This window comes from Hippichthys cyanospilos, chromosome 18 (genome assembly GCF_059441005.1).
Source record: "Hippichthys cyanospilos isolate Australia breed blue-spotted pipefish chromosome 18, RoL_Hcya_1.0, whole genome shotgun sequence".
Classification (NCBI taxonomy): Eukaryota; Metazoa; Chordata; class Actinopteri; order Syngnathiformes; family Syngnathidae; genus Hippichthys; species Hippichthys cyanospilos.
The window spans coordinates 10,963,805-10,985,982 of record NC_142386.1 but is presented as its reverse complement, the minus strand read 5'-3'; the positions used below and the strand labels follow the sequence as shown (position 1 = coordinate 10,985,982).

The following is a 22,178-nucleotide window of genomic DNA, read 5'->3' as shown; positions in this document are numbered from 1 at the left end:
ATTTTTCAGTGATGTACCCCCTAAAAAAATATTTTTTAAGCCAACTAACACTAAGAGCGCTTTGTCATCCATGTCTGATTTACTATTACAATTTGAAACTGCATTTGTAGTGGTTTCTCTTGGCTTATTTATTCAGCAACTCCACATTCTTAAAATCAGCGGCGCTAAAAACAACTCTCTAGGTCATAAAAGGACGAGCACAATATTTGGGTCCGTTTGAGATAAGCTTTGCGGTTGTTTTAGATAAAACAACATAACTTTTGAGGTTGACTTACAAAATTGTCCGCTTTGGTCAGATTGAGTCAAATGTTGAATTAGTCCATTTTTAGACCCATAATTGAGTTATTTTTGACCTACTGTTTTTAGGGTGCAGAAGATAGATGGTGAAACATCCAGCCATTTTTTTTATTGCCACTTTTCCTCACCAGAGTCGCTGGTTTGAGCAGTAGGCGGGGGCAATTGCGGGACACACAGGAACGAAGAACCGTTCGCGCACCCGATCACCCCTAAGGACAATTTAGAGTGTCCAATACACCTACCATTAATGTTTTTGGAATATGGGAGGATATGGGAGTACATGCAAACTCCACGCAAGAAGGCTGGAGTGAGCTGGAGATGAACTCGAGACTCCTAACTGTGAGGTGGACGTGCTAACCACTCTTTCCTTTTGCCATTGGAGTAACATCTGTTTTATTCATGACTTGTCTGCTGGAATATTGCGCCACTGATGACATTTGCATACAACTTAATACTACATTTTGCAAAGCAATCACTATTTTGCAATACGTTGCCTCATGTTCCAATTGATTTGTTCTTAATTTGAAAAGAAAAATGTTCTGTTGTGAAGAAGTGAAATATATTAGATTTTCTGGTTTCCGCAGAAATTTAAGCCAATTTAAAATAGTTTTTGTCATTTGGTTTGTTTTTCTGAGTTAAAAATTCAGGCTGGATTATCTTGCAAGAATTTAGCTGGCAGCAAAACTGCCCAGTGATTTTTCATTTTCGTCTCTGTGCACTATGCAAGATAACAAAAGCAGAAAAGTTTTCTAATTGCGTCATGTAGTTAAAATAATGTACTTTTGTATATTCCAGATTGTACGCTTTTTACTTGTGTTTTTGGAATGTGCAGGAAGACTGAGAACACCGAGAAGGGGTTGTAAATCCAAAATTGCAAACGGCAAGGTCTGAATCAAGAATCAAACTTGCTAACCGCTTCGAAAAGCCTTTAAATACGTTTTTATTCTGCATTGGCTCATTCAGTGTTTTACCATGTATAAAATGATTTCATTTCCCATCTACAGTGGGCCTTCACATAGAGAGAGTGAGTTTTGGAAAGGCTCCACCCTGCCGTTTTCAAGGATACAAAACACAGTTCGCGTGTGGAGGGAAGCCCAAAACACATTCATGACTGCAGCCAAAACTTGTTTGATTCAGAATGTGCTCTCTTGGGCTGGATTTTCTGCGCAGTTTACACAATACCATTACAAGTACTACAGTTTGTTATTTGCCACATGTTGCAATTCAGGTATTGTCATGGTAAATAGAAAAACAAACAAGCAACATGAAATGTAAAATGTGCTTCTGTATTTAACTGGATTTCCTTTGTTACTTACGTGGACATGCACATGTCGATGTTTTTTTTTTTTTTTCATGAGCAGTTTTGGTTACTCTTACATTGAGCTAATTTTATTCTGACTTATTTATTTTCGGACAAACCTTCGTCACCTGACTTCCACTAATCCACCATAACTACATGTGACGCCCGACTCCATTTCAATCATCCAGGAAGTCACATGACATAGTCACACATGGCCCCACACACAAACATTTTCAGGGTGACTAATTTAGCTTTAGCGGGAGCACAGGAGAAACAAAATTATTTTAAATAATTTTTGCAGTTTTTTTTTTTTTCAAGACTAAGACTGTATTAGTTGAGCTTTTCACTCCTGTTTGAACAATGCGTCCCTCCGCTTTTGAAAAAATAGCAGTGAGTATGGGAATGGTTGCAAACAGATCCCTATCGACAGATTCTAGGGGAATTTAGCAACTTTTCCATAGACAAACCAGTGCTGGGCCTACCGTCAATAAGGTAGCTTGCATTGACAATAAACCGTCTAGTACTGCGCAAATATTTTGATAATATGTGCTATATGTGTGTGTAACTATAGATTACACTGATTAATATATATATTAGAGGTGTTTGGTGATCATTTTCACTTTCTGACACGTTTTTTGTACAATAATCGCGGTTAATGTTATATAAAGTCCCAGTAGTGATTATTGGTGGGAAAGGAAATGGGAATTTTTTTTAACAAAGTTTACCTAGTATCCCAGACTTATAAACAAGTAATATATGTCATACGTTTTATTAAAAAGGAGAAAAAAATCGGTTTAGTTCAAAATAACACAGTTAAAAAAAGAGTGACTTGACCCAACTTTTTGGGTTCAGTTTGTGCAAGACAATCTTAAAAAAGTGATTGCGTTCAGAAAAAAAAAAAAAACCTAGAAAAATGGGTCAAATTGATTGACTGACTCATATTTAGGTTATGTTTTACCCTAATTGCTTTTATAGACCGCTGTGGGGTCATAGAGATTATACATGCCTATTTACATTTTTGTCTATTTGACATTTATGCAGTGGATAAAAAAAAATAATAAAAATAAAAAGTCCTTAGTAGTTACTCATACTTCATAACAACCTTAAAAATGGCTCGCATTGTGGTGTGGGTTTAGTGTTTTTTCTCATACATTGAGAGATTGTTAACTAACAGATTGAAGGGAAGACTGCAAGGTTCAGCTTTGGCTTTTGTTTTAGGATGAAGGAGGTTTGACTGTTATTTTCTCAGGCAAGGTTTTTTTTTTTTTTGGGGGGGGGGGGGGTGGACTTTGGTCATGGAAGTGATGATGGAAGTGCCGTTAATATTTGGCTGACAGAACGATGATTACAAAGTAAACCAAAAAAAGAGGGTGTACATACCGAAAAATGCCCACCTATGGGTTTCACTCCAAAGATTCTTGAACAGCAAGCAATTAAATCAAATTTCTCGTTGACATCAGACAAACCTGCCAGGCTAAGCATTTTAATCATGTTGGACAATTACTTTTGACCAAGAAAGAGTAAATGACCCCTATCTCGAATATGACGCTATATTCATGACGGTACAGTAACTCTGTGGCCACACCCTTTGAAACGATGACGGTTGACTAACATCTAGCGTCTAGATGCGACGAATGATTGGAAGACCCCCACGGAGTCCGCCGACATTATGCTAATTGTCATTACTAGGGTTGGAGTGCGTGCGTGACTGACGCCATTAGGGAAAGTGCAATTACAGTAGGCTTTGGTGACCTTGCTGACTCGTGGAGGTCAGGGCTTCTCATTAGAGTGTGGTGGAAGGCAGCCCAGTGTCTCCACTGTGCCAATCAATAAGAGCGGAGCGTGGTCGGCGCTAATCAGAGCTTTGACGCAGCCTCACGCCCCACTACCCCCCCCAACCCCCACGCTCCCATCACCACACATCTCTGCCGCGCTTCCTCTGTTCCACCTTTAAGCTCTCTTATTACCACGGCGAAAGAATCGTTTTGCTCCAGCATGGCGCCCAAGCTAAAGGCTGTCTCGGACAAAAAAAAGCTGACAAAAAATGCGTAGAATAATGCAATTCAAGCAATGTACAACATGGCCTATTTTCTTATGCAGTATTTACACTATAAGCTGCTATTTTGGTGGTTTACAAAGAGTAATCAGTCTGCATTATTCAAATAATGTGGCATTCATACTATAAACATGTTACTTTGCACACATGTAACTTTGTGGTGCTTTTGGGGAGGCTAGAACAGATTAAGGACATTTCCATTTATTTCAATGGGGAAAACCCACTCGATATACAAGTAAATTGGGTTGTGAGCAGTAACAGGTCTCACAGTGATATATTTACCAAAACTATTATCTTGGGTCATTTGTATGAGATTCATATGTTGAGCTCATTCAACATTGGTGTATATAAAGACATGGCCTGTAAATGATGAATTTCTCTATATTAACATATTGAAAGTATTAAAGTATTAAAGCAATATAGGCTATAAACACCTGTTTACTTTTAAAGATAGGCAGTAATCAAGTCATAAACGTAGTATATATTTGGAAAGAGAAAAGTTACATTATGGTGGATAGGTTATTTTTTCTACCGACAGTGTGTGGCACACAATTTACTAAATATTATAGCATTTTAATTTTTGCATTTCTTAGTCAATTAAAAAAACAACAACAACTACAAAGTCTGTCTGTCTGTCTATCTATCTATCAATCTATCAGATTTGTCTACACTTAATTCCCTTATTACAGAGAGGTAGCTCAAAAATAGACAAAGTTACAGCAAAATGAAGGTTGCCAAATTGAGACTACGGATTCCTAGTTTTGAAAAATGCATTTAACGTTTTGGTACATTCATCTTCCAACAGTGTGCATAATCCACCGATCCCTAATTTTCAGATACCTCGATTAGAATCATAACCTTTTGGCTGCTGGGAAATGAAAGTCAAGACCTTATGGTGGTGGTTTATGTAGAAATCCCAAAATGGACATCTCTGTTGAAAATTAGCATTTTCATCTATAATGCAAAACAATATATATCACATGTGGGTTTTTTTGTTTCTTGTCTTCCGATTAGCCAAGTCGCAGGGGATTTTGGACTTGCCGCTGGTGCTGTTGCTGGGCACCCTGCGGAACAGTTCGGCCTACAAGGCGACCTGGTCACATATCGGCGAGGGTTGAGGAGCACCAAAATACAATAAGATGATGGTGGATGCGCCTGACGGTTATCCTCACTAGCTTGGGCTATTCCGATGGCTTTAAAATATTCATACCGACGGGACCACGGGACTGGCGCTGAGGAACGGTGCTTCAGTGAAATGAAGCAGTGTTTTTTAGTAGGCAAAATGTTTTGTCCGATAATGAGCGGGAACAACTATGTGCTAATGAGAACTTTATTCATATCACAACATGAACAAGTCAACATGATATATGTGTTGCTTTTCGATACTGTGTCATAACATTTATAAGCACTGTATGGTCATACTGTAAGCATGAATATTTGACTGATAGAAATGTTATCCTTAAATATATTACAAGCGCAGTAAAAGAGAAACAGTGAAACAAAAAAACAAAAAAAACATATATTTTTTTTTCTTATTAAAAAAAAAAAAATCTGTGAAATCATCCTGAAATCAAGTTCCACTCAACTTTCATCATATTATTGGCAACTGTAAAAAAAACTCTTTAGCTCTTTAAATCCTAATTTTTATACCGGTGCGCAAACGAGTTATTTTGGGACAATTTTTAAACTTGAATTATCATAATTACAGAAAATAATTGTATACAAACCACCTTATTGGTGGTAACATAAAACTAAAAAGTAACCTGTCTGTTGTAAACTGAGGACACCCTGCATAAGGTGAATTGGACAAAAGAGTGCGACCAAAATGAAAATTGGAATTTATGTAAAATATTCTATATCTGGCGTAAGGGCTGACTATCAAAAGCAAAAAAAAAAAAAAAAGTCTGCTTTTCAAAGGCCTTTTAATCTTGTTGGCTTATCCTATATTTTTCACTCAGAGTAGAAGCACATTTTTTTTTTAATTTAAAAAAAAAAGGCATTGCTTTTCAAAATGGTTTTTCCTCGTTGTATATTAGGATAGCATGGAGAAGTAGCCTGGAAGAAAATAACGTAGGATTTTTGTTTCCCACCATTTGCTTGGTGTGTGGGTGTAGTAAGACGAAAAAAATTAAAACAAAAGGCTCATTGAGTGCATTTTATGGAAAAGGTGATAAATATGTGCCATGTCGAGGAGGCGCACGCGCTGATGAGCCACAAAGCCGCAGCCATGTTTCATGAAGCAGCCTGACGACACACACGGACGCTTGCTGCGTACTCAGCGTCTGTCCATTGGCTGCCTGTGGTCGCTCGTAATGGATTGTAAAGCTCGGTGCACCCCCCCAACAGCCCCCACACCCATCAACACGCACGTATGCACACGCACGTATGCACACACACACACACACACACACACACACACACACACACACACCTCCAGGCAATGCTGCATTCAGCTCGCACTAACGCACTGCTTTCCTCTCCCAGCTAAGCTAAATCCAACTTCTCTGGTCATTGCCCTCGTCACTAACACCTACCAAACTGGCAAAATGTCCTAGAGACTCAGCGTTGGTCTCAACCAGACTTGGGATCGAAAAACTTACATCATGAATATAGTGCTGTGCAAATGTGGGCATCACAATTGTTATTTTAGCAATTTTATAATGTCACTCAGTTAAGTCCATACCTCAGCCAAGGCTAAATATCTGAATGATGCATTTGTGCTGTGTTATTTCCCTACTTCCTGGTTCACAGAGGATGATAGATAGGTGATTCCAATGAGATTCACGGGGATGGAGGACGATTACATTAAAGGGCCCATATCATGGAAATTCAACTTTTTGGAGCTTTTAACCATGTTAATTTCTCACCCCCAAAGTGGTAGTTATCTTCATTTCCAAGAACTCCTGGCTTATTGTGTGCTCTCAACACCAGCCAAACATGGCCGGACAATCTTTGCTGTTGTACATAATCCACCCACGGGGGAACTGTTTCAGGAGGGGACCGATTTGACGGGCAGAATGGGTGCTTGACACTCCTTTTTTTGTCTGCTCTCCAGTTCAATCTAAGTAAAATGCCTGTTTTTGGCTTCTTAATTCACTTCACCTCTGATTTTACCTACTGATTGCTACAACATTTGCATTTTTGTTGTTGTTTCGTTGTGGCGGTCAGATCGTGAAGGGGGTTTGGCAGTGACACAGTGAGAGGCGGAGCTACAGTCATTCAGAACTTTCACTTTCATATAACGTCATATTTCCTTTAAAAAGAATAAATCAACATGTCAAAACTAAATGAGAAAACAAATTCAGATATCAGCATGTATATCTAAAAGGGTGACGAATATAAAAATATTTACCACAATTATAGGGTGACCAGATGTCCTCTTTTAACCGGGACAGTCAGACTTTAGAGCCTTCTGTCCTAAATGTGGGACAGCAAAATATGTTGTGCAGACTGATTTTCACTTTTATGAACAAGATTTTGCAAAAAAAGAAAAAAAAATGCTCACTTTTAATGATCAATAGCTATTTGGAGAAGAAAAAGAAAGCGAGTTTTATACACTTTATACACTTTTATACACATATTTGACTGGAGATGGGTTCAATGAGCCCTCACACAGTAGGCTATTTCCAATGTCACTAGAAATACTAATGTAATGCTCCTAACAGAAGTGACTCTGTGAGTACATTACAGTGGCTACGTGAAACATTTTATTATTTGTATGACAAAGCAACATCAGAATGGTCGCATGTCAACTCAAGTTGCAGGCGAAGGAGATACAAATCGTACTACCCAAGCACCACAAAGCAAAAAAAAAAGGTTAGATAACAGTGAGTGGATTGACAAGTCTAGTGCTGTTGAACTGTGATCCAAGAGAGGGTTTGGTGTCTTGCTCATGGGCACTTTGACATGGTTACAATGGTCGGGGGATTGGCCCTTCAGCCTTTTAGTTGGGAGAGGACAACTCTACTAATCAAGTACTGTACTAAGTAATTAAATTAATAAGGTAATTTACTAAAAGATTAGATACTAAAGTGCTGAAAATAAAAAAATTATTTGGCACTAGTGTACAAAAGTAATAAGTTACCTCATCACTTATGTACATAATGTTACTTTAGTACTTGATGGCCTAAGTAATCTATTACCTTCAGTAACCTAAGTATTAAAGTAATTGTTTACGTTCGTGCTTACAGTATGTCTCAGTGTACAAGTCGAATGTTTTCTTTCCTCATTTTCAACCCCTATATTAGGGTGGTCGACCTATCACCGCATTACTCAAAACAGACCATTTTTTTTCTACATATCTTTGTTTGAATAACATTGATTTGAATGTGAAATAAATATTGTCATGTCATTTACAAGGCTTAAATGATTTTATACATACCTCTAATTCGATATATTATGCATCCATTTTAGAGCGTTTGCACAGGACATCGCAAAAAAAGCACTTTTGTCAAGTGTAGCCTAATTACCTCTTTGTTGTCAACAACGAGGGTGGATACATAATTTTTTGGGGCGGACTTTGACACATTTTGAAAAGGAAAATACGGCTTGACTTATCTCCTTCAGCCCTTGGATGTGTGCTTGAAAAAACCGGCATGGATGTTTGCAGGCGAGGGGAGATGCAGCGAAGGGCAACCTTCCTGACTAAAACAGCACTTGTGTAAAATGAATGAAGTAGTGAAATCCATTTCACGTCAGGGGGGCGGCCATTTTGCCACTTGCTGTTGACTCTAAATGACATCACAGTGGCTCAGGTAACGTACCATGACTTGGCTAGCGAACATCCCATAACTAGACCCAGGAAACAGCTGTCACCAAAAATTTGGGAGGACTCTTGCAACAGGCGACACGAGACCGTTCTCATATTCAAAATTCAAAGGCCTCTGACGACCAATGAGAGAAAAAGAAAGCCAGAAATACAAAACTAGCATATTTCAACACTGTTGTGTCATAGAATGGAACCCAGCCACTCAAACTCATGGATATCATCAAGCAAGCATTTAGGAGAGGACATAAAAAGTAATCCCCCAAGCCAGCCAAAAGTCGGCTCAACAAGGCTGCGGACTGCGCTTGCCAACATTGACTCACTCACAGAAAAAAAAAGAGATTCAAGGGTTCTCCCTTGTTTATTCCTGCCAACACCATCAAGCACTTTTATTGTCTTCTAGAGCAAAGCTCCCCTCCCCCTGTAGGAAGTAGCACCGTATCACAACATAATTTGTCATTGGCGGACATTTTGGGGACTATGATGAATCTTGTCATGCAGAGTGGCCTTGTTCCAGCAACGTTTGCAAGGAAAAGACATGAAGTGCTGACAACAATACTGACAACATGAAAGCATGAAGCAAAAAGACTTAAACACTCCTCTTTATGTGTGTTTGCAAGGGATATCAATAATGTACCTGGGGTGTATTTAGTCAAACAAATGTGTCAGAAATGTGTATAATCAAAATCCAATATTTTTTGTTTTAACTAGTGATTAATGTTCATTTTCAAGCAGCAAATATACACACATACAAAAATGTTTCTGGGTCAATATGACCCAAAAGAGTGTGTAAAAAAAACTGTGAAAAAAAAGTGTGAACAGTCCTACCATGCTGGGTCAATTTGACCCGGACACACGTGTATAGTTCAAAGACCTCTCCCCATAACAGAAATCTTAATTTCATTCCAACCCAGGTTTAGCACTCGTTTGACAAATTTGAGCCTGCTTAACCTATAATGAACAAGAAAGCGAGAGGTATGGTCTGGATGTGTCTCCCGGTTTGACAGATGATGTCTCTTGGCCTCAATATGTCTCAACAGTCCGGCACAGGTCACAATATGGCTGCCAGTTCAGCATCTGGCCGCTTAGGCTACGTTCAGACAACAGTTTGAAGTGACCTTATTTTGATTTTTTTGCACCTATGCAACCTGTATGTGATCTTTTAAGTTTGAGGGACACAGGTTTGAGTTTTTCAAAGAAGACCCAGGTCACTTAGGTACGTGGTCCTGAAACGGATTCAAATCCAATCTTTGGTCATGCGACCAGTCTGAACAGCCACGTCACATTTATCCGACTCACGCGTAACAAACAAGGGAGAAAATATGCTCAAATACACAGAAGCAGCTTTAAAAAAAAAAAAAAAAAAAACGTTAAAACTTCCACTCAAAATATTGTCAATTTACTACAAAAGCTAACCGGAACAAAAATAACGATGTGGTAAAGATATCATGACATTGCCTCAAAGTACTTTCAAATATTAAATTGTTTACACCTCAGATTGGTCACCAGTCAGTCGAACATAACTAGTTCAGAGAACTGAAGAAAAATGAATGAGGCTAACTACCGGTAATTGTATTACCATTCAGTAATGATGGTCCGATTATTTTTTCGCAGGCCGCAAACACTTGATTATTTTAGAGGGTTTTTTTTTTTTTGGTTTGTTTACAATTGCTTTGAATGTTCTGAGGACCCCAGTAGCCTCAAGCATCATTTGGCCTACTTCCCAGCAGACTCAAATGCTATGATATGCAGTGGAATATAATAGTGGTTTTCAAATGGTGTAGTAATGGGTGTACATGAAAGCATTTAAGAGGGTATGTGAGATTTGAACAGGGTTTCTGCTAATATTGGAAGATCTAATTTAATGCCGTGTTAATAACAGTACAGATTTTCAAACTAAGAGCAAACTAGGTGGAACATGGTACAACATTGGCGCAAATGCTAAATTGTGAGTAAGTGACTCATTTGCCTTTAAGTTTTACACAAATGCATATCACCATCAGTGACAAGTTTCTGGCAGACAAGCCAGAAAAAAAAACAAATAAATAAACTAAATAGTTGAATAAAATACGCCTGAAGATACCACTACAAATGTAGTTCCAAAGTCCAATACATTAAACATAGATGGCAAAGCACTGTTTTTTTGTTTGTTTTTTTTCAAGCTTTCCTTGGAGATAGATTTACCAGGACACTACAAGTAGCTAGTAAAATGAAACCACATTGGCAATCATGTGCATTGTCTACTAATTCATTATTTTCATACACTTCATCTACAATTTGAACTTTTTGGGCGCTGAGGAATGGAAATAGAGACCTTAAGGAGGGTATTTTGGGAGGAATGGCAAATACTTTGGCCAGTGCAATTTGTATTTGTCATTTACGCAAAACTTAATCCACAGACATGCGGACCGTTTTGCCAGAGCCGGACCAATGAGAGGGGACCGCTTGGGAAAAACTTAAATTTGACAGGAGAGCGAAAAAGGGATGAAAAAAATAAAAATAAGAAGCAATATCAAAGACAGTAAAGTTGTGTTGGTTTATGTTTCACAAATTTTTCTATAAAATTCCATGAAAACCAGTATTTTGAAGCATGAAATACAAAATGTGGAAGTTTTGCAGTTTTCCCAAAACAGGGGTTTTCAGAAAAAAACAAAAAAATATTTTGACCTTAGCTTTTTCGGCAGATTGTTGTTCTGTGTACAGTGAAAGAAAAACATACAAAACCCGAAAATTCTGGATTCAGATTATTATGTTTTGTGCGACCCCTTGACCAAATAAAATTGAGAACATTCACTACATTTTTTTTCAATATAAGCGAGTGACTATGACTAAACGCTACTTAAATAAAATTGACAGACTGACTTACCATAATGATCTCTTTATACAGTAAATTTTCGCCCTAAGCAAGTGGTTCTAGAAAATGTCCTCAGTTTGAATGAACGGTGACTCGTTTGCAACATGTGAATACACAGGATCGTTTGATGCCATAAAACAGGGGTGTCCTATCTATTGCCCCAGGGCCATTTGTGGCCCACCGCTCATTTTTATGTGGTCTGCGGCAGACACTAAAAATGACATTTTCTATTAAGAAATGTATTGACTCTATTATTAGGCTTTTCTAAAAATGGAAGTAAACTATTCACAACTAGTGATATCATTTATCTTCATACCACTGTGGTGAATATGTTAGGAAGTAATTTTTCCCCTCATGTTCTTCTTTATGTGAATTGTAAACATAAGCCATGAACGATTCTCAAGTAAGTGCTTTAATAATGGTAGTTTTATGAAAGATTTGGCTACTGCTCAATGCAAGTGCTTATATTTTTTTCAGCTGGGTTACAGGGGATTTGACTGTCCCAATATCGTGGAACATTCTAAATTATTTGTGTTATATCTTTCACTTTTCTTTGTTACTCAATACAACAATGATACTCCGGACTACGATATAGTGTTAACGCTTTACTAGCAAAGCACATAATCATAACAAACGGCGGTGCAATACTACCTGGAGCCGGCTTACCCATCATGCATTGCGTGACACACTACAGGTAGCATTACAGCTCAAAATATACAAATTACACCACAATTTGCCTAATAAAAAGTTCAAAAATTAGTATGACATTCACTGTTTTGCAGTATGAAATACAGATTATGAACTTGTATTGTGTTTTGTTTTTATGGAGTTGAAAAAATGTACAGAAAAAAATGAAACAAGATTTCAACGTTGGGAAACCATACCAAACAAAAACAACAACAACAAATAATCACCATCTATAGGCCCGTAACCATACGGGCTACTGATTGTCCAACCGCCCCAAAATCTTGGAACATTCTCAAGTTTGCCTTGGAAAAAGTGGTTTGGTTTGCAAAAAACACATGCAATATAAACGATAGGCAATCATTTGTTCGATTGTGGTGTGATTGATAAAATAAAATCATTTGTAAAAAATTTTAAAGAAGCCTTCACATCCTTCAAATTTTCATATTATGGCCCTCGGAAAAGAAAGTTTGGACACCCCTGCAATAAAATAATGTAACAGTCTTTTTACTATTGGTACTATTTACAAGTATATCACACATATTCAGGCGCAGTTTTTCTGTTTTGCCCCCAATGTGCTGTGCTTCCTCGTTGCCGCCGCCACGTCTCTAATCCCTTTTATTGAAATCCGTGTCACCTGCCGCCTGCGCAGTCCAGCACCCTGAAGCGCTCCACGTCTGGCATCGTGACGGGCACTGCGGCGAGAGGGAGCCAAGCGGAGAACGCGGCGCGGCTCTTAATGGCGGCTTTTGAGCATCTATTCTCGTCCGGGCCGGGCTTTATGCCGTCAATATTCAACACAGCCTTCTCCTAACGTCGACGCGAGAGCGCAGCTTTAACGAAGAAGGCGTCAAATTTCACCAGCAGCGTGACGCCCTCCTGCTGTTATTGCAAGGCGCTGTCACTAGGCCTGCCAACGCCGGTGGTCATGAAGATGGAGGCATGCGGGCACCAAGGCTGCTTGTGCATTTTAGCATTTCACTTCCCTAAAAGCCGGAATGCGTTGGGGAAAGATTGAGACAGAGAGGTAGCCCACACCAGGGGGGAGGTGATGATGATGATGAGGAGGAGGAGGATGGTGCTGTTGGTGGTGAGGGGGGAGATGGAGAGGAAAGCCAGAGGGAGAGAGGAAGAGGGAGCGTGAGGCAATTTTGCAAACCTGTGACACATAAATTATTAACAAACTCTGGCTAAATGCGTAAACTCTCCCTGCTTGCCTGCGCCCTCTTCATTCTTCACACTTAGCCTCCTGTGCAAAAACACTTACGCGCACGCGCATGCCCGCCCGTCGAGGTGGCATGTGACTGCTCGTGACGTGAAGTGAAGCATGTCAGAGGTCTGTGAAGGCGTCAGGCGCAAGAAGGCCCGCAACGTAAAAAGTGTGACAAAGAAAAAGATATGGCGAGCGGGATGGTGTAAGACGGTGAAGCGCGGCATCTACATGCCTAAGTTGCATCTTGGAGTAGATGCGCAAGGCAAACGAGGAGGCGAAAAAATAGAGACTGTGTGGCATGACTCGGAATGAGGATTTTCATTCCAATTTCACAATGTTTGGAACTATGGGGTCAAACGTACGGCCCGCGGGCTGGATACGGCCCCCGACGAGATGTATTGCGGCCTCGCAGGATGATTTTGTGAAGCGTTAAAAAACATATCCCTCAGTCAGCTGTCCATAACACTAAACCTTGCCACACTTGTGCCAAATAGCTTGCTGATCACTTCAGTGACACAATGTGGAACGCTAGACTAGTATTTGTGTTAGCAATAGCATCTAGCTTTGTTGTGCTACTGCTCAGCGCAGGGAAAATCCTTTGATCGCTCCGAAGAGATTCACAGTGGGAGGGAGTCGCACCTGTGCCTTTATCAAACGTTCTTATTTTGGCAGTTTTATTATATAAAATAAGTCTTGTATTACTTTATAAATGGACTTTGATTACAGCTTCCATATTTGATGTGACGTCAGTGTGATTTTTCAACTTTTGCTGTCATGTACGTCTTTATGTGACTGCCACCCAGAGTCCAAAATGAGACACTACAGCACCATTTAATTCTGTTTCATTTTCTTTGCACTTCACTGTACTCCTTGAAAAGAAGTGGTTTTGTATATTGTACATATTTTGATTGGGGAATTTTGCTTTCACTGGAAATGTATTTATTTATAGTTCATCTTATTATGTATAGTATGGATTTTGTAATCAAATAGAAAAAAATATCATAAATAATCTCCATTAATTTCATGCAATTTAAGGAAAAATGTTACATTGCAATATGAGGTGACCAAAAAAATAGAAAAAAAAAAATATATATATCTATTCCTCCGTGTGGCTTCTGAACTAAAATGAGTTTGACACCCTTGGTTTACAAGCGTTGACTGCTGTTTAGCTCTTTGTTTGGAGAGTGCCGTAGCTTTGCTACTAATCATGAGGCGTCCAGTCCATTTGGTATTCTCTAATCAATTGGCTGTGGGTGTATGTGTATTTGTGTGTGCGTGAGGCACTGCTTGAACGGTCACTCTGCCCCTCGGGCGATGGTGTGTGTTTGGGACGGAATGGATCCTCCCCTAGGAGTGCAGAGGAGATGCGTGTGTGTGTGTGCGAGTGTGTGCGTGCAAGCGTGTGTCGCCACGATACTTTTTGCCGCAGTCTGTCCACTCCTACAGAAGTCTGGCAACACGTCTCCACAAGCGTAGCATCCAAATAGAGGCCTCCACATGGGCAAAAGCGCTTTTCTCCATAAACAGCGAGATTCTGATTTTGTCGGTAATAAGGATATGCTGCAGTTGCAATTAAAAAAAAATCCAAGAGACCACTGAAATAAAGCTTAAAACATGGATCTACAGAAGAATTGGATATTCTCAAGCACAATATGACTCAAAGGGTTTGCGAAAATTCAAATGTTGGAAGATGTTAACAGCTCTGGAGCATGGGTTGCAGACCCTCGGTCATGGTTAGTTATGGATTACAGTGACCTCTGACTCACTTAAAAAATCAGGTGGCATCATCAATGTAATCATGGAATGTAGTCATGCATCTAGGACCTCCACACGTTTCACAATAGGTTAAGACAGTGATACAAAAAGAGAAAACAAAACTCTCAGTTATGTGAAAGACGACACAGAGTTCTTTATCCCTTTGAAATCTGGGTGAGTAAACATCCATGTTTGTGGAGAACACCCACACGCAGTTCACGTTAAATGAATGACAAAACAACCCTTGAAGTCATTTGTGTAATCTCATCTGCCACAAGTTGAAATAATAAAACACAAAACTGGTATTTATTGACAACACTAATAATTGTTTGGACAATCTCGTGGGCTAAAACACCAGCAAATAACCAAGTGCACTTTAACAGCATGACTTGAGCTCATTATCCTTGTTTGTGTGATAAAAATAAAGATGTACTGCTATTAGGTCCCCCCCTCCAAAAATAACCCCCACAAGCACTAAATACTATATATAGGACAGCTCGGTGGCACAGTGAATAGCACGTCCACCTCACAGTTAAAAGGACCTGAGTTCAAATCCACCTTGCTCCTGTCTTACCGAGTGGAGTTTGCATGTTCTTCCCAAGCTCACGTGAGTTCTCTCTGGGCATACACATATACACACAAAATATATATATATATATATATATATATGTGTGTGTGTGTGTGTATATGTACAGTATATATGTGTGTGTATATATGTATGAACATGTGTGTATATGTGTGTGTGTGTATATGAATATATATACATGTATACATAAATAGATATACTGTATATTAGAGAACGACTGATGAAGGTTTTTGAGGACCGATACAGATTATTAGTAGTAGAAGAGGCTGATAACCCAGCCAATATGGAGCCGATATTCATTTGCAGTAAAAAGTGTAAAAATTGGTGTAAAAATTTGAGAAATGCAAACACAAATTCAATGAAATGCCTAAAGCATGTAGATTGAACCACACAAATAGAAAATAATAACTCAAACCCGCAAACAGAAATGCATCATCTGCAAAACCGACAGTACTTCTATATGCAAAACGATGAAAATATACCTTAATATGTTTACTAATATGTGTGAAATACAATAAAATGAAACTTACGGCATTCCTGTCTGATTCTTCCTGACTTATTAATATCAGCCGGTCGAATAAAAAAAAAAAAAAATGGCCGATATGATGAACGTCAAAGTCGATCTCTACTGTATATATGTCTGCATACACAGACATGTCATTGCATATCTGTGTATGCAAATATGTGTGTGTATACACATATACACATATATAAATATACACAAAGTATGCAAATATGCACTGTATATTTATATAAATATGTATATATGCGTTTATGACTGTATGTACACATAGATATACTATACTTTATATATGTGTACAAATACATGTGTGTATACTTATATACAAAAATATCATTATACACGCACACACACACATATATACATAAATATATAAATGTGTATATACACATATATATATATATATATATATATATATATATATATATATATATATATATATATATACACACACACACACACACACACACACACACACACACACGATGCAAAGAACCCTCAAACTCCCAGGCCTCTGGTAGAGGACCCAAGCTTGAGGATGACACGGACACCACTCCGCCGGGGTGAGAAGGAAGTTTTTATATATTTGTGTTGTCAATACATAAGAATACAAAAGTCTAAAGCCTATTTTCACAGTCCTGGTCAAACTGAACATGAACATTTAGACCAGATGAATGTTTTAATGACTTTTTCCTCATGCTTCACATCCTGCAGACAGAATCCACGTGACTCAGTGGGAGTGTCGCGTCTCTCTATCTTTTCAAAATCAACCAATCGTTATATCGCTTTTACACGCGGAGCGCAACCCAGTGAGCCTGATCCACAGCAGGTCGTCTTCCGCCATTACCTGCTCATACAGCCCGGCTGCATTTTGCCAATGGCGGCGGCCATAAGCCGTCTTGACCTTTACGCATGAGAGAACTTCCGCGTTGGGTGCAAGCCAGTTGCAAAGGCACTTTGCATCACTTGAGAGATTCAATTGCTTTTATGTGTCACAGCTAAATGGATGCGGAGATGCAGCCGCCTCCCCATGGAGCTTGGCTACCAAAACACCAGCGTCAATGTGGAATAACAAGATTTTTAGAAAGAAACTGTGTGAAAAGTGCTGCATTGTTCATTGTTGCTGGCTTTTTTTTTTTTTTTTAAACAAAAACGTGTGGGCCTTCTCATTTAAAAGTGCATTACTTTTGTACTGAAATTGAATCCAGGCCAGGTAGACAATTATAATGCTGATAATAATTATAATAATTAATTAAGTGAGTGTGCGCTAAGACAAACCTGAGTGCTTCTGCCAGTGGAGCCTTCCTGGTCATTAGCATGCAAAGCTAATTGCAGCGCACAGGCCACGCTTGATCTCTTTCCCTGCAAAGTGTGAGATTGAATCAGCCTGATCATCAAGACAGCTCAACAACATATAAAATATGGTGAGAGAGAATGCCAAGGCGATGTTAATCAAGATGTCTAAATTTGTTGTGGTGGCTAATTTTATTAACTTTCCGGGAGAGGCATATTGTTGTGATCAGCGATGGATTTGTTAGTTAGTAGAATTATGCAAAAATGTATCGCTGATTCCCATGACAGGCACACCAAGGCAAAATTATTGTATTTCATGTTTTCTGATCGACCTCAATTATACTGTAGATGTTAACAAACTAAACACATTGACTTGCAGTCTTTTAGCGTTCATGTTTACAACTCCAAAATAATTTATCCAAACAAGTGTGATGTCACGTATTTCAACAATTGTGTGAAAAAAATCCTTGGCTTTATTACATCAACTTTTCATGCAATGAGTAAACATGTGTAAGCACAGGACTTCACAGGAAATCAATGCATTAAATAGACACACACACACACACATATATATATATACATACACACATATTATATATATATATATATATATATATATATATATATATATATATATACACATATACAGATATATATATATATATATATATATATATATATATATATATATATATATATATATATATATATATATATATATATATATATATATACAGATATATATATAAAATATCTCAGTAAGTGATTTACAATGCTCTGCAATCTGCTCCATTCGCTCTCTGTCACAGTGTGTGTGACTTTGAGGAAGCACAGCTCTTGGGCTCGCCTACAAGACATGTGATTGGCTCCCGGACACCATGGGAGTCGGGGCTGGAGTAGATTACAACTCCTGCCCTGCCCTCTTGCCACTGACCAATGAGGGCAGGAGTTGTAAATCTCATACTGAAATTTTTTTGTAATAAATTGGAATCTCAAATGTAAACTCTGATCGTTATCATCTTTGTGAGACTACAGCCAAAGAAAATGGGAACGGACAACTGTACCGTTACTGTATGAGGTTTAATGATTAAAGATTTAAAATATGTGCAAATATGTGTACTGCAGTAATATTTGTCTTAAATATGTAAAGCATAAATACTTTTCACATTTAAACAAATCTGTAACCCACATACACATGCATGAGAATTCTGCCTAGGGGTGTGTTACGCTAACACTGTAAAATGCAAAACATTGTGTGGAGATCATTACAGATGAATTTTGCTTGTCCAAATTGGTTGTAACAATTTCTGCTTTGACTGACCAATCAGAAGACCCAAAAACAGGGACATCATAGAGAGTCAGCTCGCTGGCCCAGTAAGCACAAAGTCAAACTTTGGTTGGTTAAAAAAACAAACAGGTGTGAGTTTGTCGCTTCTTGGGTTTGCCAAAAGTCTTTGAGTGCATGTTTAGGATGTGTTTATCATGTAAATACATACATACATGACCGTCAGCCAACGTCCTCTGAAAGTATATCGCACATGCACACAAACCCCCTACTCACACACACACACTGAGTCCCCGGTTTGTCCCCCTGCCCACTTCCTCCGCAGCCTGTGGTGTTTCCGCTGGGGTGAGACGTTGCCAGCTCCCTCCCTCTGCTCCCCAGTGGGGTCCTGCCTCCCAGCATCTGTCAGGGCAGCTGTCTCTCCTCTCCAGCTCTGCACTGCACCACACTACGCCAGGCCTCCAAACACAATCTTGAGCGACACACGCCCTCGCATTAACACGCACCACGACGCTGGAGCAATGATTGACTTCTATCGCGTGAAGGTCATGCGCTGTTTTTCTTTTTAATTCACGAAAAGGACAAACTTCGTCCATCTGTGGCACGCTATGGGGATTTTTTTTTTCCAAGAGTGCCATAATGCACTTTAAGTGGCTTTAATTAGCGTGTCTGTGTAAAGTACACTCACTGACCACAGTATTAGGTACACTTGCATCATAAAATGGGGGGACAAGTACCCTTGGGTGTACGTGAAGGCCCGTCAGGGTGTACATAAGATTTTGAACAAGGTTTCTGCAGATGTCAGCAGATCTAATTTGATGCGTTTATTATCGTGAACGGCAAATGTGTTTTACTTTACCAAAAGGGCAAACTTAGTCCATCTGTGGTATGATACAAGGATTTGTTTTCAAGAATTGCTTGTTGGTGTTGGATGAAGGAAAACATAGAAAATAGGTTGAATTGTGGCTCTCGAGGACCAGCCCCGGTTGCTCCAGTCAATGTATTGAACACAAACTGTGTAGCAACACATGCAGACTGACATAGCTGCACTCACAGTCAGTTATTGTTTCTCTTCTGCATAGCATGACTAATATTGGCGCCGTGCTGATGAGCTGAGAGAGGAGTTGACGTATCAATATCTGTCTCTGTTATACTAAGCCAATTGGCTAACCTCAGCATGGTAAGAAGTAGCATGTGTAAAATGTGCTAATATTCTTAATCCTGAAGTATTTGGAGATTTTATGGCAACACGTGGGAACAGAAGTAAACAGATTAAGTCCCCTTTAATTTAATATTAAGTCATCTATTATTTAACAATGTTTTTTCAAATGTAAAAAAAAAAAAGGCCTTAAAAAAGCCTCTTTTTTTCACATGTTCACTCGTTTCACGTTACACTTTCCATGATTTATTCCAATGAATGAGTCGGTGAAAGAGATTGGCAAACCGTGTGGAAAAAAGGGAGGGATGGTTTGTGTCCAGGTGTGCCTGGAGCTTCAGAAACAAAACATAAAAGGCTTTGAGCGACACAGGTGCTGAAAAATGATCTTTTTCCAGCCAGGTCCAGCAAAGCGGGCATGACTGTGCGTGTGTGTGTTCGCACACAGTTGTGGGGTAGATTAGGTTGTTTCTAGTCATTCAGAGTCTAGGACAGACAAAACAAAAGCACTAAGAGCAGTATTGTTTTGCCACTTTGTTTGTATAACATTTCACAGCCTGAAACTGTCTCTCAAAGTGGAAGTTTTTGGAAATTATGCCTTTATTAGTTGTGTAAACCAGTGATGTCAAACCTATTGCCCTCGGGCGAATTTGGCCAGCAAAAGGGTTTGTGAAACTTTTTTTTTTTTTTTTGAAAAAGACCAAGCACATTTATCAATAGACAAGAATTCCTGCCCAGATGAGCCCTGCAACTTAAAATCAGAATTGACCAATTGCCACACTAGTGCCAAATGCAGATTGCATCATTGACTGGAAGTGAAACACTGCACCAGCATGAATGTTAGCATTAGCATCTAGCTTTATTGCATGACTACTCAACAGATGCAGAAAACTTCAATCGCCTCAAAGAGATTCGCAATGGGCAAGGGTCGATACCATTACAGTTATGTTACATTCAGCTTTGGCCCATGTTGTACTCTAAACAATTAGTCTTGTATTTCTTAGCTTAGCACTTAGCACGCCGTGCATCCGTATTCAACGTGATGTCATGACTTCTTCCTTGTAAGCTTTCAATGTCTTCTGTCCTGTGTGTCATTATGTGGATGTCACTCAGTGTCCAAAAAGAAACACTACAGCACCGCTTTATTCAGTATATATATTTTTTGCACTTTGCTGTACTCCTTAAAAAGAAGTTGTAAAACCACATATTTTGATCGAGGTACGGATATTTGTATTTCTTTTTATTTATTATATTGATTATTGGATTTCCTCCATGTGTCCCCTGAGCAAAACAATCAGTGATGGTGTAAACAATCAAAATGATTATTTGTGAGTACATAAGATATGGTTAGTTTAGTGTTCTAAGTCTGGGTATGCCAAAATCAAAAATACACAAAGATGTTCACAGGACTTTCCGGCAAATTCCACTTTTCAACAGCACAGACTGACCTAGCTTTGAGGCAGTGTGTTTTGCACTTAAAAATAGTTCTGTAAAAACCATGCAACATTGAATGCATCTGTTGAAATGAAGCATGCTAAAAAAAAACAACCAACGACAATGGGGTCAAACAAGGGTCTTTTGGGTACCCTCAGCATGTGGCTGTTGAAAACTTATTCAAGAGGAGACTGACAGCTGCAATAAACAACCCCAAAAAAACATCCACTGTAGAGCGTAATACTGCATCCTCCACAGCTAAAGAAAGGTACACACAAACCGATTTTAACGTTTGATTGTTGTTGTTTTTTTAATGGGTTACTAAAAGACCCCATAAATGACGGAAACAAATTAAATTATCATGGTGTGTTACCATATAATCTTATTGTGTCTAATGCAAGTCACATTGTTTTATCGGCACACACACAATCAGAAACTCACCCTTGTGGTCCAAGGCTTTTGCTTTGAATTGCATGACAAAATTGAAGAAAATGGACCAATTAAGGTAGAGCGTACTCCAAGGGGAAGGACTGGGCCACTCTGTGGAAAAACAGAAGGCTGTGTATGATTGATGACCATTATAAATGCTTTGATTAAATAAACAAATAAATGAATATGATTTAGCCGTGAAAAAAAATTCACATGACAATGCTAGTTTATCCTTTTAAATTCTCTTCCTTTAGTTTAGCAATGCAATGAAGAGATATTTTCAAAAGCGTTACTATTACAAACTAAGCTTTGTTGAGTTTTTGGGGAGCTGAATGGACTAGTAAAATTTCATATCAATCAAAATATATTCGGATATACTGTGGTGCCTTGTGATTCGTGTTTTATTAATTCTTTGATCGTGCTCTTGCTGAAATACTTGAAAAGCATATCATTCCTTAAACAGGGAGACAAGACTGTTTTTTATGAAAAAGAAAAATAGCGCCATATCCTATCTTACACGGTGAGACCAATTAAATACAATGTAAAGAATT

At 38.8% G+C, this 22,178-nt stretch overlaps 1 protein-coding gene across 2 annotated transcripts in view; it reads right to left on the bottom strand.

Annotated features, from left to right (window-relative positions):
- Window positions 1-22,178, bottom strand: part of LOC148408923 (uncharacterized) — a 75,382-nt gene that overhangs the window by 47,342 nt on the left and 5,862 nt on the right. Inside the window, exons 2-4 of one of the 2 annotated variants that reach the window (XR_015868539.1) lie at window positions 21,640-21,738; window positions 17,309-17,392; window positions 12,152-13,037 (exon numbers count right to left, since the gene is read on the bottom strand). Coding sequence is in view for 1 of the 2 variants with exons in the window: in XM_088440296.1 (XP_088296422.1) it covers window positions 17,309-17,392; window positions 21,640-21,738 (183 nt within the window). In the remaining variant the exon portion in view is untranslated. Of the gene's footprint in view, window positions 1-12,151; window positions 13,038-17,308; window positions 17,393-21,639; window positions 21,739-22,178 lie in introns of those variants that run through there. The other variant, XM_088440296.1, reaches the window with a different exon arrangement.